Source organism: Podarcis bocagei (genome assembly GCF_964188305.1).
Source record: "Podarcis bocagei genome assembly, chromosome: 12".
NCBI classification, from domain to species: Eukaryota; Metazoa; Chordata; class Lepidosauria; order Squamata; family Lacertidae; genus Podarcis; species Podarcis bocagei.
This window is the reverse complement of record NC_138137.1, coordinates 6,311,247-6,325,087: the sequence shown is the minus strand read 5'-3', so window position 1 is coordinate 6,325,087 and position 13,841 is coordinate 6,311,247. Positions and strand designations below refer to the sequence as shown.

The 13,841-nt window shown below is 41.0% G+C and overlaps 1 protein-coding gene across 3 annotated transcripts in view; it reads right to left on the bottom strand.

Moving 5' to 3' along the window:
* ELMO1 (engulfment and cell motility 1) overlaps window positions 1-13,841 on the bottom strand; it is a 330,457-nt gene that overhangs the window by 222,560 nt on the left and 94,056 nt on the right. For all 3 annotated transcript variants that reach the window (XM_081165141.1, XM_081165139.1, XM_081165140.1), the window contains exon 5: window positions 1,021-1,071. In XM_081165141.1, the coding sequence (XP_081021267.1) occupies window positions 1,021-1,071 (51 nt within the window). The remainder of the gene's footprint in view (window positions 1-1,020; window positions 1,072-13,841) is intronic.

Below are 13,841 nucleotides of genomic sequence, written 5' to 3'. Positions count from 1 at the left end.
AGAGTCAGAAACGGAAGCCCCAGGCAAATAAAGGCAGCTGCCTGTACAGGGGCGTCACCGGGGTATAGGGCTGAAATGTACAAATATGAAATAGCCTGTTAAAATAAAATCTGATAGATTTATATGGGGGATGGAGGGAGATAGCTTTTGAGGTATTAAAGAGGAATGAATCAGAGGAAGAACAGAAAGAGTAAAGAAAATGAGAAAATTCAGCCAGTTCTTGCTGTAACCTAGGAAACTGAGTTTGCCTGCAGGTTTCTGAAAGGGGGGGGCACTAGTATAATAAATAATTACATGAAATTTACAAATAGAGCAAATGAACCAAATGAACAAGTTGCATGTGTAATGGTGCAGACTCGCAAAACTGCAATTCTGCCAACCGTTTAAAAAGCAAGCGATAATTTTGTAATGATGTTGTCTTAAGACGTATTAGAATGAAGGCAGGGAAAAGCTCAATAGTATTATGTCAGTCAATCCCATTTATGAACATATTTTGAGGCTGCAATCTTACCTAGAAGTGAGACCCACCGAACTAAATAGGACTTTGTTCTGATTGATGTATATGACTGCAATGGGAATCTTATGCTGGTGTGATATTTCAATGAACAAGGGGACATGGTGGCTATGCTATGAATCTCACTGCCTTGCTGAGATGAGCACATAAATGAAGGAGAATGAAGAAGAATGTCATCATGCCCTAAGCACTGCTTCCAAGAGTGCTGACTGAGAATCAGAAACTCTCCACATTGCCTGATTGACATAAAAAAATCCACTTTCTACACATAAAATTTAATAATAATAATAATAATAATAATAATAATAATAATAATAATAATATACTGTGAGATACTTTAAAAAATATGTGTAATTTCCCTCTTCTGAATTAATGGAAGTATAGGATCACCAACCTATAGGTAAGGGCCCCTTTCTATGAACATAATGTAAAATCAAATCAAAGGAATCATATAGTATTGGGGAAAACAAGAAAATCAAAGGAATGTGAACGTATCAGTAACTTACTGGTGATGTAGTTAATCGAAGTATTGCTCCATTTTTAATTTCATTACGGTTCTGGAAAAGAAAATTCCAAATGTCAGACATCCATAATTGAGGCTCTTCGAGGTGTATAAATCATGAAAGAAAAAACTGAATTTATAGCAATCGTCAGGTGCTTCCTACTGTACATGAAAATTTACGTGTACAGTGCTGTTGTGTGAAGTTACCAGCAGTGGGTTGGATCCAAAGTAAGCTGATTGCACTTGGCTCCTACAGAAATCAATGAGTAATCAATTGTTTCGATGGACTAATTTCAACTTAGTTTGGATCTAAATCAGTAGCTACAAGAAAGTATACTCTCAATAAAAGACTTGTTTTACCTAAGTGTATTGGGATACCTTCCCTATGACTCTACATTTAGGGCAGAACCCCTTGATTAACAGGAGCACTTAAAGTCAAGCCCATCCCAAAAATGTTTCCAAGCTACACTGAAGGTTCAAGACTCCATGGACATGACTAACTCATACATCCAAGTCTCTCCCTGTGAATCTTGTTTAGTCAACTCTGCCACAGTGGCTTCCCAACAACTGTTTGGGTTTCTAATCTGCACATGCCTCAAATGGACCGGAAGATGGGGAGGAGCATGGATATCTGCCAAGAGGCAATTTAAGTCCTCCATCTTATAAAGAAGAAAACTGATTGATTTTCGGGGCGTAGGAAACCTTTTTCTGTTAATGTACTGCTTTTCTTCCGGCAGGTTAAACAACATTTATACAACAAAGGAAACCTTCTCCTCTTAGTAACTGTGGTGCAGCACAGAATAAAGTCGTACTATGCAGCCCACCAAAGAGAAAAGGCCAGATTATCCAACACAATCAAGGGAAAATAGCACAACATCAGGAATCAAACTAGCCAAAAGATTTTATATGCTGTACAACGTCCCCTGTTCTCTGTCTTGTTCATATGTGTGCATTTTCACTAGAAGAACACAGGTTTTTACAATGCCATTAATCCGCGCTCAAGACAGACAGGGACTGTATATTTGTGCTGCAAGGACGGTTTTTATTCTGCTTATAGGCTGCACCATTCTGCCATGAACTTGGCCTTTTTTTTTAACTGTTTTATTAAACTTGCTTAGTAACATAACATTATTATATATATTCTATAAACAAAGAATACAAAACACAATTCATTCATACTACAATGCATACCTACATAGCATTAATATATATGGTTTCTGAAAAAGGGATTACATAACAAAATCCATTCTTTGGCATTTGTTTTCCCATCTATCCTCTGCCACTATCTGTGCAAATATTTCTGATTGTATGTACTCAAACACATAATCATTCAATTTTTCCATATTCCATTTGGCCTTTTCTTTCCATCCCAAAGCAATAACTGCCATTCCAGCTAGAAACATAATCTTGTACAACTCTTGCTTATTACTTTTTACATTGTTATTTCCCAGTATTCCCGAAAATAACAAATCCCTATTACTTTCTATGTTTATTTGAAATAATCCAGAAATTACCTTTATAATCTTTTCCCAATATTCCTTAACCAGATTACATTCCCACCACATGTGTGAATATAGTCCTTTTTCCTGACCACAATGCCAGCATTTGGGACTAAACCCTTTCACTATATACGCCATTTGTGCCAGAGTTCTATACCATTTTAATAAAAAAAAAATCTACTTAACTTGGTCTGAGGCTTTTTCTTTATTTCCCCTCGCCATTTGTAGGGCTGGGAACATTTTTAAGCCCCAAGAACTGTGTTCCCTTCTATGCAATTTTCCAGGGTCCAGATGCCAACGTTGGGAAGGCCAGAAGCAAAGTGGGTCATGCAGTGAACGTCAGTATTATCTTTCTACAGTTGCCTATTTTCCATAAACACTCATACACTTCTCTCTATCCTCCCTCCAGGTAAGCAAGAGTTCCAGCCAGGCAAAAACTCTCAAGGGCCAGGTAAGAGAGGTTTGGAGGGCCACATGCTCACATCCAGCCTCCCGAGCCTGAAGTTCCTCACCCCTGCAGTAGTTGAGTAGTCAGTAGTCCAGTTAGATGAACCAGTGGTTGAACTCAGTATGCAGCAACTTCCAATGGGCTTAGACAGGAACAGGGCTCCTGGTTGATGCTTTATATTCAAAAGCAGTTTGACTCCAGTTTGGCTACAGCCTCTCCTCTGCAGATGTAATTGCACATAAAGGCTGCAATTTGTGGCATGGAATTGTTGTTTGCTGCCAGTGGACCTTTTCACAGTGCCCATGGGATGTTCTTTACCCCAAAGCAAAATGAGAGCTGCTCTCTGTGTATACGAGCCACATGCACAAAATGGCAGTACAGGAAGCTTACCAGAGCAGAGAGGGAAACTTAAGAAAGAACTTTCCCCTCCATGTGCTGGGAAGATACGAGACTACTGTGAATATATGCGTATATATACATATATATGTGTGTGAATATATATGTATATACTGTTTATACCCTGATGGATTCTGGGTTTGCACTGATTCTGCTTCGAAACTAGCACCAAGGGTGTTTCATACGTTGTACAAATAGATTTTACCAAAGACATCAGTGTTCACGCCCCTAAGAGAAAAAAGGCATGGGGAAAGGGTGTTCTGATATTCCTCTGCTTCCTGAAAAGGAAGCAAAACAAGAGGAACTTAATTTCTACCCAGTAACATGAGTTCATGTATTGCATCTCCCAGTTTTGTGGCCACTGCCAGCTACCAAGGAGCAGTCTGAGGTCCTCGTTTTCTGTAAAAGCCTAAATAAATTGCACTATGAAATGTGAAACCAAACTGATGTCATATAATCAAGGAGCTTGTAGGTCAGTTGATACCCATCATTAAACATCTGCAGCACTGCAATGTTATTCCTCCAGTGCTCTGCTTTCCATAACTGCAATGTGCAATCTTAAAACCACTGGAACGAGCCACAGAGATCTGACACCACTGCTTTACATTCCCCCTCAGACACAAAGCACTAATGCCAATATATATACATGAAAATATGTGGACATTGAAGAGCTTTTGCTTCTTAAAACAGCCAAGAATGTTATCTCACACCGAGAGTACGAGGGAAAGCATTGACTGATTTTCTTTTTTTGCAAAACACAAGGTAATTCCATCAAAATGCAGGCCCCTTTTAAGACATGGGACAATTCTCTCCTCTGACTCAGCCAAATTTAGTCACAAAAATCTGTAGTTAGCAGTCGCCTGGTTACTAGTACTAATCACAATTATTTTATACTTCATTACAGAGCATTCAAAATATGTTGCATCTGTTATCTCATTATGTTGTATCTCACATTATTTTGCATCCTTGCATCAACCCTGCAAAATAGATCTGTAATATTAAATGCAATATTGCAGATGGGAGCCTGTGGTTGGGATGGGATAATTGCTTGCCTACGGTCACCAAACAGGCTTAAGCTGTAAAATATGAATTGTGATTTCCTGATTCATGGCCCTAGGAGTCCTAGGCTACACAACTTCTTATTAATTTATTATTTAAAAGAATTGTAAACCACTCTTTATCAACTGGGTATCCTAGCATTTGTATACTAGCAATTGCCCTGGTCACCTAAACAGGCAGACCTGGAAATGTAACAGCATTTTGTCTACTTTATGAGAAGCAAAGAGCTTTACATGAAACAGACAAGACAATTGCTAGAATTCAGATCTTCCACAGGAGGGAGATATTAGAATGTTTGAGGAAACCCCAAAGTTTGCAGAAGTACAGATTTGGGGGAGGGGGGTTGTCCAAAAAGGGTGGGTGACCCAAAACAGGTTAATGAAGACTGAGTTGTCACAGAATGCAGGGGAAGAGAACAACAGAAACCCGGGGCATGGGAATATGAAGAGGAGCGGAATGGGCCTCCTTGACTGGCTGGAATCCTGAACAGGAACACTCCATGGCGCAAGATTTTCTTGCATTACAGTATTGCCCAATTGTTTGCTTGAATATATCTAGTATTGAGTGCCTATGTAAGGACTATTCTCATGTTGTTGTTGTTGTTGTTGTTTAGTCGTGTCCGACTCTTTGTGACCCCATGGACCAGAGCACGCCAGGCACTCCTGTCTTCCACTGCCTCCCGCAGTTTGGTCAAACTCATGCTGGTAGCTTCGAGAACACTGTCCAACCATCTCGTCCTCTGTTGCCCCCTTCTCCTTGTGCCTTCAATCTTTCCCAACATCAGGGTCTTTTCCAGGGAGTCTTCTCTTCTCATGAGGTGGCCAAAGTATTGGAGCCTCAGCTTCAAGATCTGTCCTTCCAGTGAACACTCAGGGCTGATTTCCTTAAGAATGGGTAGGTTTGATCTTCTTGCAGTCAATGGGACTCAAGAGTCTCCTCCAGCACCAGAATTCAAAAGACTATTCTCATAGCCAGTGGTAAAAACTGCCACGAGGCAAATTACAACCAGTAACATAACATTGGTGTAGTCAATTTTTTGCAGTTTTGTTCTGCATTTACAAGGGTAACAATAAAAATGTACTGCGTCTGAGGTTCACAGCTACTCAGCTGCCAATCCTGGACCACAGAATTCTATACTTTGGGACACTCCTGTGTTTTATTGACTAGGGAGAGAAAGTCTCACTGTCACTAAATTTGGAAAGCCTTTGACCTACCTACACTACATAATAATTCGTTCCTGGGGGAAACAGAAGCGGTGTCAGATATCATCTCCATGCCTTTGAGAAGTAACCAAACAGCACATCTGCTACAAGCACCTTAGGATATTCGACTTGCATCCTGACACGTGTTCCCAATTGGGCAATGCTAACAAGCCCAAAGAAACAGTCATTTTGTAGCTTAACCTATTAAGCTTTACAATCGTGGAGATTGAAAGGAAAGGAGGGTGAAAGCTGAAGGGAATGAATGGGACTTACTTTTTCCTTACGTTCTGGATTCTTTTAAAGATAAACAATTATACCAAGCAGATAAAAATTACAATAGCAATTCAACCAAAGACAATGTTGAAAGACTGCCCTCAGAGGAAAAAACCATACGACCTCCTATTCAACCCCAAACAACTAACTATAAAGCAGTGTATAAATTCACTGCACTACATGAATTGATAAATACTATTATAATTCACCTGAACCAACTTGTGATATTTGTATTATGAAATTATTGTGGATTGTGTCTTAATAGGAGCCAAGACAGACTGAAGTATGCTGTAAGTAAAAAAGAAATGCTGAAATGAACTGCAGCAAACACTGAAGGTGACTATTTATTCCTATGCTCCATCCCATTCATCAACCTGAACCTTGATTTGACCAAAGTCTCCAGCGCTTGTAAACATCATTTATCTTTAAGAAAAAGAGACCTTTTTAAACAGAGCGTTGGTGGACAGTAGCAGCTAACAGGAAACGAGATGTGAACGGGGAAGGACTTGGTTTAGGCTTCACCTTTGTCACAAACCCCATTAGGTGACCATAGATAATCCACTCTCAGCTTCTCTCAAATTACCTCTGGCCCAGCATGCACATTAATACTAAACCATGATTTTAAGCTTGCACATTCTCCCATTCCAGCACAACTATGAAGAGATGAGAAGGTCCAACTGCTGTTTTAGTTTAACCACTTTTTAGTGTTACAATCCAGCCCTAGGCTATGAAAACAAGCCAGTTTCATAATCCATAGCTTGGAGTTGCCTTGTTTCCACTAAGCATGGATAAGACCAACTGTCGTATGTCTATGTTCAGGTGTCACAAGAAAGTGTGGTTAGTCTGAAATGGAAATGGTGGAAGAGGGGGGAGAAGGTGTACATGAGGCATGCAAGTCCGAAGATCGCTGCAGCTCATTCTCATCATGCTAAACCATGGTGGAGCATTACGTGCGAATTCAGCCAGGGTAATATGGTTTGAACACACTAAAGCAGGGGTAACCAATATGGTGTTCTCCCGACGTTGCTGAAGTAGAAGTTAGGGACCGCCTGAACCCTTATATCCTAGTCTGATCACTGAGATTATCTGTAGGAGCATTGCTGGTTGTCCCCAGAGCTGGTGAGGCTCATTTGACATCAACACAAATCTAAGCCATTAGAGCCACTGAGCCCTGTGGAATGCTCTTCCAATAGGGATTTAGTAGGCATCTTCCTTAAACGTTTAAAAGTTTGCTGATTTCCCCCCATTGCTGCTAGGCTTAGGAAGATAATTATGATAAACATTTTCTGTAATAGTAGTAGATAGGTAGCCGTGTTGGTCTGCCATAGTCAAAATAAAAAAATTCCTTCCAGTAGCACCTTAAAGACCAACTAAGTTAGTTCTTGGTATGAGCTTTCGTGTGCATGCACACTTCTTCAGATAATAGTTTGTGGTCTGGTGTGTGTGTGTGTGTGTGTGTGTGTGTGTGTAAGTAAAACTGTTGTAAACCACTTTGACATTTTATTATAAAATTGCAGTATGCAAGTACCGTATTTTTCGCACCATAGGGCGCACTGGACCATAGGGCGCACCTAGTTTTTAGACGGGGAAATCAATAAAAAAAATATCCCCCCCCCAGCCCCAAAGAGCAGTGTACAGGCTGCCCACAACCTCTCCCTGCTGGAGGGGTTGTGCGCGGCTATGGCACAAGCCAAGGCAGCCAGCGGGATGAATCCCGCTCGCTGCTTTGGCTTCCTCTTTAGCCCCGCGCAATCTCTCCCTGCCGGGAGAGGCTGCGTGGAGCTAAAGAATCCATAGCTCCGTGCAGCCTCTCCCTGCCGGAGGGGTTGCGCACGGCTATGGCACAAGCCTGCATTTGCTCCACAGGATGCACACACATTTCCCCTCAATTTTTGGAGGGGGAAAACTGCGTCCAATAGAGCGGAAAATACGGTATTTTGGGAAAACAAGCATACAAGCCCCATCACCACTTGACCATTGGGCCAGGCTGGCTGGGGCTGATGGAACCTAGCATCCAACAATCAGCTGGAGGGCAGCACGGTGACTACCTCTGCTCAAAAGAGCTGCAAAAATGCTAAGTACTATTACTACCACCAGCACCACAGGGGTATCAGGTGTCAGCCTGCAACGGCACAGAGTTTGTGGTTCACCTCTAACCAGAGCCATCACAAGAAAAAGTCTGAAGATGCCACGGGTAGACAGGAGCTTATGAAGTACTTCTTATGTATCCCACTGGAATGCTTTGTATCTGCTTTGTAATGCAGCAGGCCAGACAAAACCTAAGCGGAAATATCTGCTCTCCAATTAAAAATCCAATTTTGTTTCTCCATTCCCAAACAATTACTTAAGCGCCTGCAAGGAAACAGTGCACAATTAAACCAAAGGGATATTCTACATTAACCTGAACGAAACCGTGCTCAGCGTGTCAGCTAATTTCAGTGGATACACAGAGCTCTTCTGTGACTACTAAATACCAGTGATAACAAGAATGTTTGGTTAAGTTGTGGACTGTATAAAGAAATCTGCTTCACACTGACCACGGTATTCAAAAATATTCTAATCAGCAAGTTTACTTTTCATTTTCAAAGCTTTAAAACATCTTTGGATTGATAGGTTAGATTCCCGGCATCTTGGTATGTAAGATTCACCATGTTTGCAATTGTTAGGTTCAAAAAAGCAAACAACCAAAATGCTAAATTTAAATGTATCAATCAATAAATTGTCCATTCTCCTCCTCCTCCTCCAGCACCCCACATAGATGACCCTTGTGAACCTCCTTACATTAATTTATCTTGAAATTCAAGTTGTAGTTTATTTTGCTGCTGTGTCTTTTGTATATATGACAGAGTATATAGTTTTTCCTGTATGCAGAAATGACCCTCATTCTATTAGCATATACTGAAAAGGCAGGTCAGGTATAAACTCAGAGCACCTCTTAGAATATTTGCTGACCGAAGTGAAGAATAGAAGCAACAGAAATACTAGTTTTTTATTTATTTGTGCAACCGCCCTCACACGAAGCCTGCTTTTATAAGGCAAGAGTTTCCCTAGCAAGACAGGAAAATTGTCTTCCAGGTGGAGAAATCAAAATTAGAAACTGAATTGTTAGAACCTAATACTAAAAATTTGTCAAGAATGTATAATCTGCTGCTGAAATGGAATACACAAGACGAAACAGTTAAATCGGCTATGATTAAATAGGCACAGGACATTGGTCATAACATCATGTTTGCTGACTGGGAATGGTTGTGGAACACCGGTATAAAATTTACGGCATGTAATGCCTTAAAGGAAAATATTATGAAAATGATTTACAGGTGGTACATGACCCCAGTCAAGCTAGCAAAAATTTATCATTTGCCTGACAATAAGTGTTGGAAGTGTAAAGAAACCGAAGGTACTTTTTTTCACCTTTGGTGGACGTGCCCGAAGATTAAGGCTTTCTGGGAAATGATATATAATGAAATGAAAAAGGTACTTAAATGTACTTTTCCAAAAAAAACCAGAGGCCTTTCTCTTGGGCATAGTCGGCCAATCGGTGTTAAAGAAAGATAGAATCTTTTTTATGTATGCTACGACAGCAGCAAGAATACTTATAGCAAAGTATTGGAAGACGCAAGATCTACCCACCGTGGAAGAGTGGCAGATGAAAGTGATGGACTATATGACATTGGCTGAAATGACTGGCAGAATCCGTGATCAGAGGAAAGAGACGGCGGAAGAGGACTGGAAGAAATTTAAAATCTATCTTAAGAACTATTATAAAATTGAGGAATGCTAAAATGTCGAAGTGTTGAGAGAAAAAGGGATACAGTGACATAAGATTAAGTCAAAGAAAAGAGTAAGAGAATATGTATTTGACAAAAATGGTTTAGAAGTTGCTGAAATAATTTAGTAAATTGGGATGAAGAAAGGGGAGGTATGGGGAAGTCCGAGAAAGGAGGGTCATGGAAAAAAGGTCATGAAATTATACATATTTGTTTGTCTTTTTATTTGTTTGTATTGTTTAAAAAACGTTGTAAAACCAATAAAAAAAATTATATAAAAAAAGAGTTTCCCTAGCATATGCAATTACAGGATTTATTCACAAGAAACCGTAACTTTTTGCACAGAACAATTTAACTACTGTAGCCAGGGCTCAAAAACAAGATAAGGAATCTACAAAAAGAAAAAGGAGGTTCATCAAGACTGAATCCGAAGGAAAAACCAGGTGGTCACAGTTTCATTTATCCGCACAAGAACAGAGAAGAGAAGGCAAACCGACAGAAGACAAGACTCCTCATTGTTCTCCAGTGACATAATAGGTATAGATGCAGACTGAAACAAAGGGGAATGAAGAAGAAAATACATTGGGGCTGGGAGGATGGTGACATAATCAAAATGGTGCTCTTGTTCTTACTGTAGAGCATTTCAGCTAGACAATACAAAAGCACTTGAATCTTGGCTCAGAAGTTCAAACATTGATTTAGTACATGCAGCAATGGCTGCAACCAAATAGGGCTAAAGGAAAGCACACTTTGGCTTCTGCCATCAGCCAGGAAGAACATAATGGCAGGATAAGTGCACTCTGGCAGATAAGCAGCAATTCTTCCATAGCTTGTTTTAGTCTTCCCTCATTCCTTTTTGCATTTCTGTTGTGTCCATTAGATCAGCCTTTCTCAACTTCAGGTCCCCAGCTGTTGATGGACTACAAATCCCATCATCTCTGACCACCGGTCCTGCTAGCTAGGAATGATGGGAGTTGTAGTCCAACAACAGCTGGGGACCTGAGGTTGAGAAAGGTTGCATTCCATTGTGATCCTGTGGACTGGAGATAATAATAATAATAATAATAATAATAATAATTTTATTGTATACCAACCACTTTATATTTTAATGAAAAAATCCCAACATGGTTTGCAACTCATTAAAACAATACAGAACATATTCAAGCTTCAAGCAAAATATTTCAGATCCTTCTCTAAGTGACGTTTTGCGTTCCCCAAACTTATTTAAGTAGCAGAAGTATCTTTAGAATTTGGAATAAATAGTCTACAGTGGTGCCCCGCAAGACGAATGCCTCGCAAGACGGAAAACCCGCAAGACGAAAGGGTTTTCCGTTTGCGAGTTGCTTCGCAAGACGAATTTCCCTATGGGCTTGCTTCGCAAGAAGAAAGCCCATAGGGAAATCTCCGGGGACCTCTTTTAAATGCTGGCGGTGGGGAGCAAAGCCTCCCCCCCCTCCGGCCTTCAGAAGAGGTCCAGGAAGGCCGGCGGGGGCCGAAAGGCTTTGCTCCCCACCGCCAGCATTTTAAAAGCAGTCCGGGATAGCAGGGAAGCGCTTCCCGCTATCCCGGACGGCTTTTGAAGGCAAAGTCTTTGTCCCCCCGCCTGCCTTCCCAGGGGCTTTTAAATCGCCCCGGACAGCGGAGAAGTCCTCCGCTGTCCCGGGGCGATTTTAAAATGCCGCCCGCCAGCATTTTAAGATCGCCCCGGATAGCGAAGTCCTCCGCTGTCCCGGGGTTTTTTAAAATGCTGGGGGTGGGAAGAAAAGCCCTTGTCCCCCCCCCCCAGCCTTCAGAAGAGGTCGGGGGACAGACTGTCCCCGGACCGGGTCTGAAGGCGGTTTCCATAGGAACGCATTGATTGATTTTCAATGCATTCCTATGGGAAACCGTGCATCTCAAGACGAAAAACTCGCAAGAAGAAAAAACTTGCGGAACGAATTAATTTCGTCTTGCGAGGCACCACTGTATTTTTGGTTTAAGGAAAATTGTTCTGACTAAAATGATAGTACTGGCAACAAATTATCACACAGACACCCAGAAATCCTTCCGATCAGCACGCATGTGTTCATACTTGCAGAGAATTATAAGCAAGGGCCCACAGGTTAAAGTGGTTAAAAAGCACTGAAACATTCCTTTCTGCTACTCTGAGAAAATGCTAGGCTTGCCTCTCCTCAGAGGCCTGGGAAAGGCAGTCCAAATCCCGGCATGTGAAAGGTCAAAATGCCCACTTGTTGAAGCCATCTATTCACAAGTCTGCGAAGTCCATGAAACAGTCATCATGACCTTTGGTATTTCTCCCTCACTCAACCGGTAAACAGTAAAAACTGTAGCAGTAGTCACGGGCATCTGAGTAATACCAATGGCATTTCATTTTCTCGCCCATATTTACTTTCTATTTGACTCAAGACAGCCTATAAGCAGAATAAAAACCCTCCTTGCAGCACAAATATACAGTCCCTGTCTGTCTTGAGCACAGATTAATGGCATTATAAAAATCTGTGTTCTTCTAGTGAAAATGCACACATACACTCAACAGTAGCAGCAACAGAGAGCACAAACCAGATTCTCCCAGAAGGTCTCATTTCCTCCAGGAAAAACACCTGGCGTAGGGTTGGAAGGAAGGAAGGAGGCAGCTGGGGCAAAATTTTACTATTTACAACTTTTTCAGGGCCTTGTGCTTCCTATTCCACCCCCCACGACTCAAGAGTGCCATGTGTAAAGCAACTCTAAGGAGAGTTCACAGAAGTATGTTCATACATCATTCTCGGTTACTAAAACTTCAAGGAACGTCCTGCAAGATGAGAAAGCCATCACTGATTACATTTTTGTATCAGCTCATGTGTGTGGCAGAAGCAGTTCACGTGCCAAACTGCAAGTCATCAAGTGTTATCACATGCACCATGCATAATTCAGCCAGCAAAATCTGTAAATTCTGACAACGTGCCAAATAACTTTTCATCTAGAGCAGCCAAGAAATACTTCACAACTAAAATGCAGCATTTAACACAAGGCTGCCCCAGTGGAAGAGGTTAAATCTTGTGAAAAGGAAACACGTTGTGCGTATTATGTTGCCTCAGCACTATCAGTTACATCTTATATTGTTTCGTTCACATTTCATTTCTGCATATTTTGGCACTAACTAAATTAGCACTTTGGCTCCTGAAACGTGAAATGTTTAATATTAAAATTTGCTAGAATAAGCTCTCTTACCCAGCCAAGAACAAATGCGGCACCCAGCTTATCACGAAGAACTGCAAATACTCGAGGTTATTTGCAGTTTACTTCTTAGGCACTTTCAACTAATATGACGTATTTCAAAGGGTGAACTTCAGTTTAGCTTGTGCTTCAGAATTCAAGTGGTTGAAAATTGCCAGCTGGAACAATTGATTTATTTTGCACGCTTTGTGCTGAGAGAAATCGGAGTGTAAAACACTTTTGTAACATGTATCAGAATGACTTGCCTGCTTGGCTTTTTTAATAAAACAAAAACTGCAATGGACTGCTAGTAGCCCACAGCCCAAGAGAAGCATCCCGACGGTCGGCTTGGCCAAATCTCATGCACCGCTCAGCAGACCTCCTCCCCCCACCCTTTTATTAAATTTGCTTAGTAACATAACATTATTATATATATTCTATAAAACAAAGAATACAGAACAAAAATCATTCATACTACAATGCCTAACTACATAACATTAATATATATGGTTTCTGAAAAAAGGCTTACATAACAAAATCAATTCAAAATACCATCCGGCTTACTTTTTTTTTTCTTTCCCCTCCCTCTCCACTCCAGCCCTCCCCACCCCCTGTCAGGCCTTCCTTCTTCATATCTTTATCCATGTAAACAGTCTGTTCATTCGAGCTTGTATGTTAGGGTTGGCTTCCCCTCTTTCTATCCAGTCCCTATAAAATGCCCATTTATTTGTGATTCTTTGGCATTTATTTTCCCATCTATCCTCTGCCACTATCTGTGCGAGCAAACCTCCTCCCAGCACAAAATGAGTAAACACTCCAAGCACAAATTAATCCAGTGTTTTTGTTTTGTTTTGTTTTGTTTTGTTTAGAAAGAAAAAACGAGATGCTACTTCTCATATCTTGATAAAAGTGCCATGGGTGCCAGCACAGAAAAAAACACTGCTTTAATTCAGTATACAGTGGTGCCCCGCAAGACGAATGCCTCG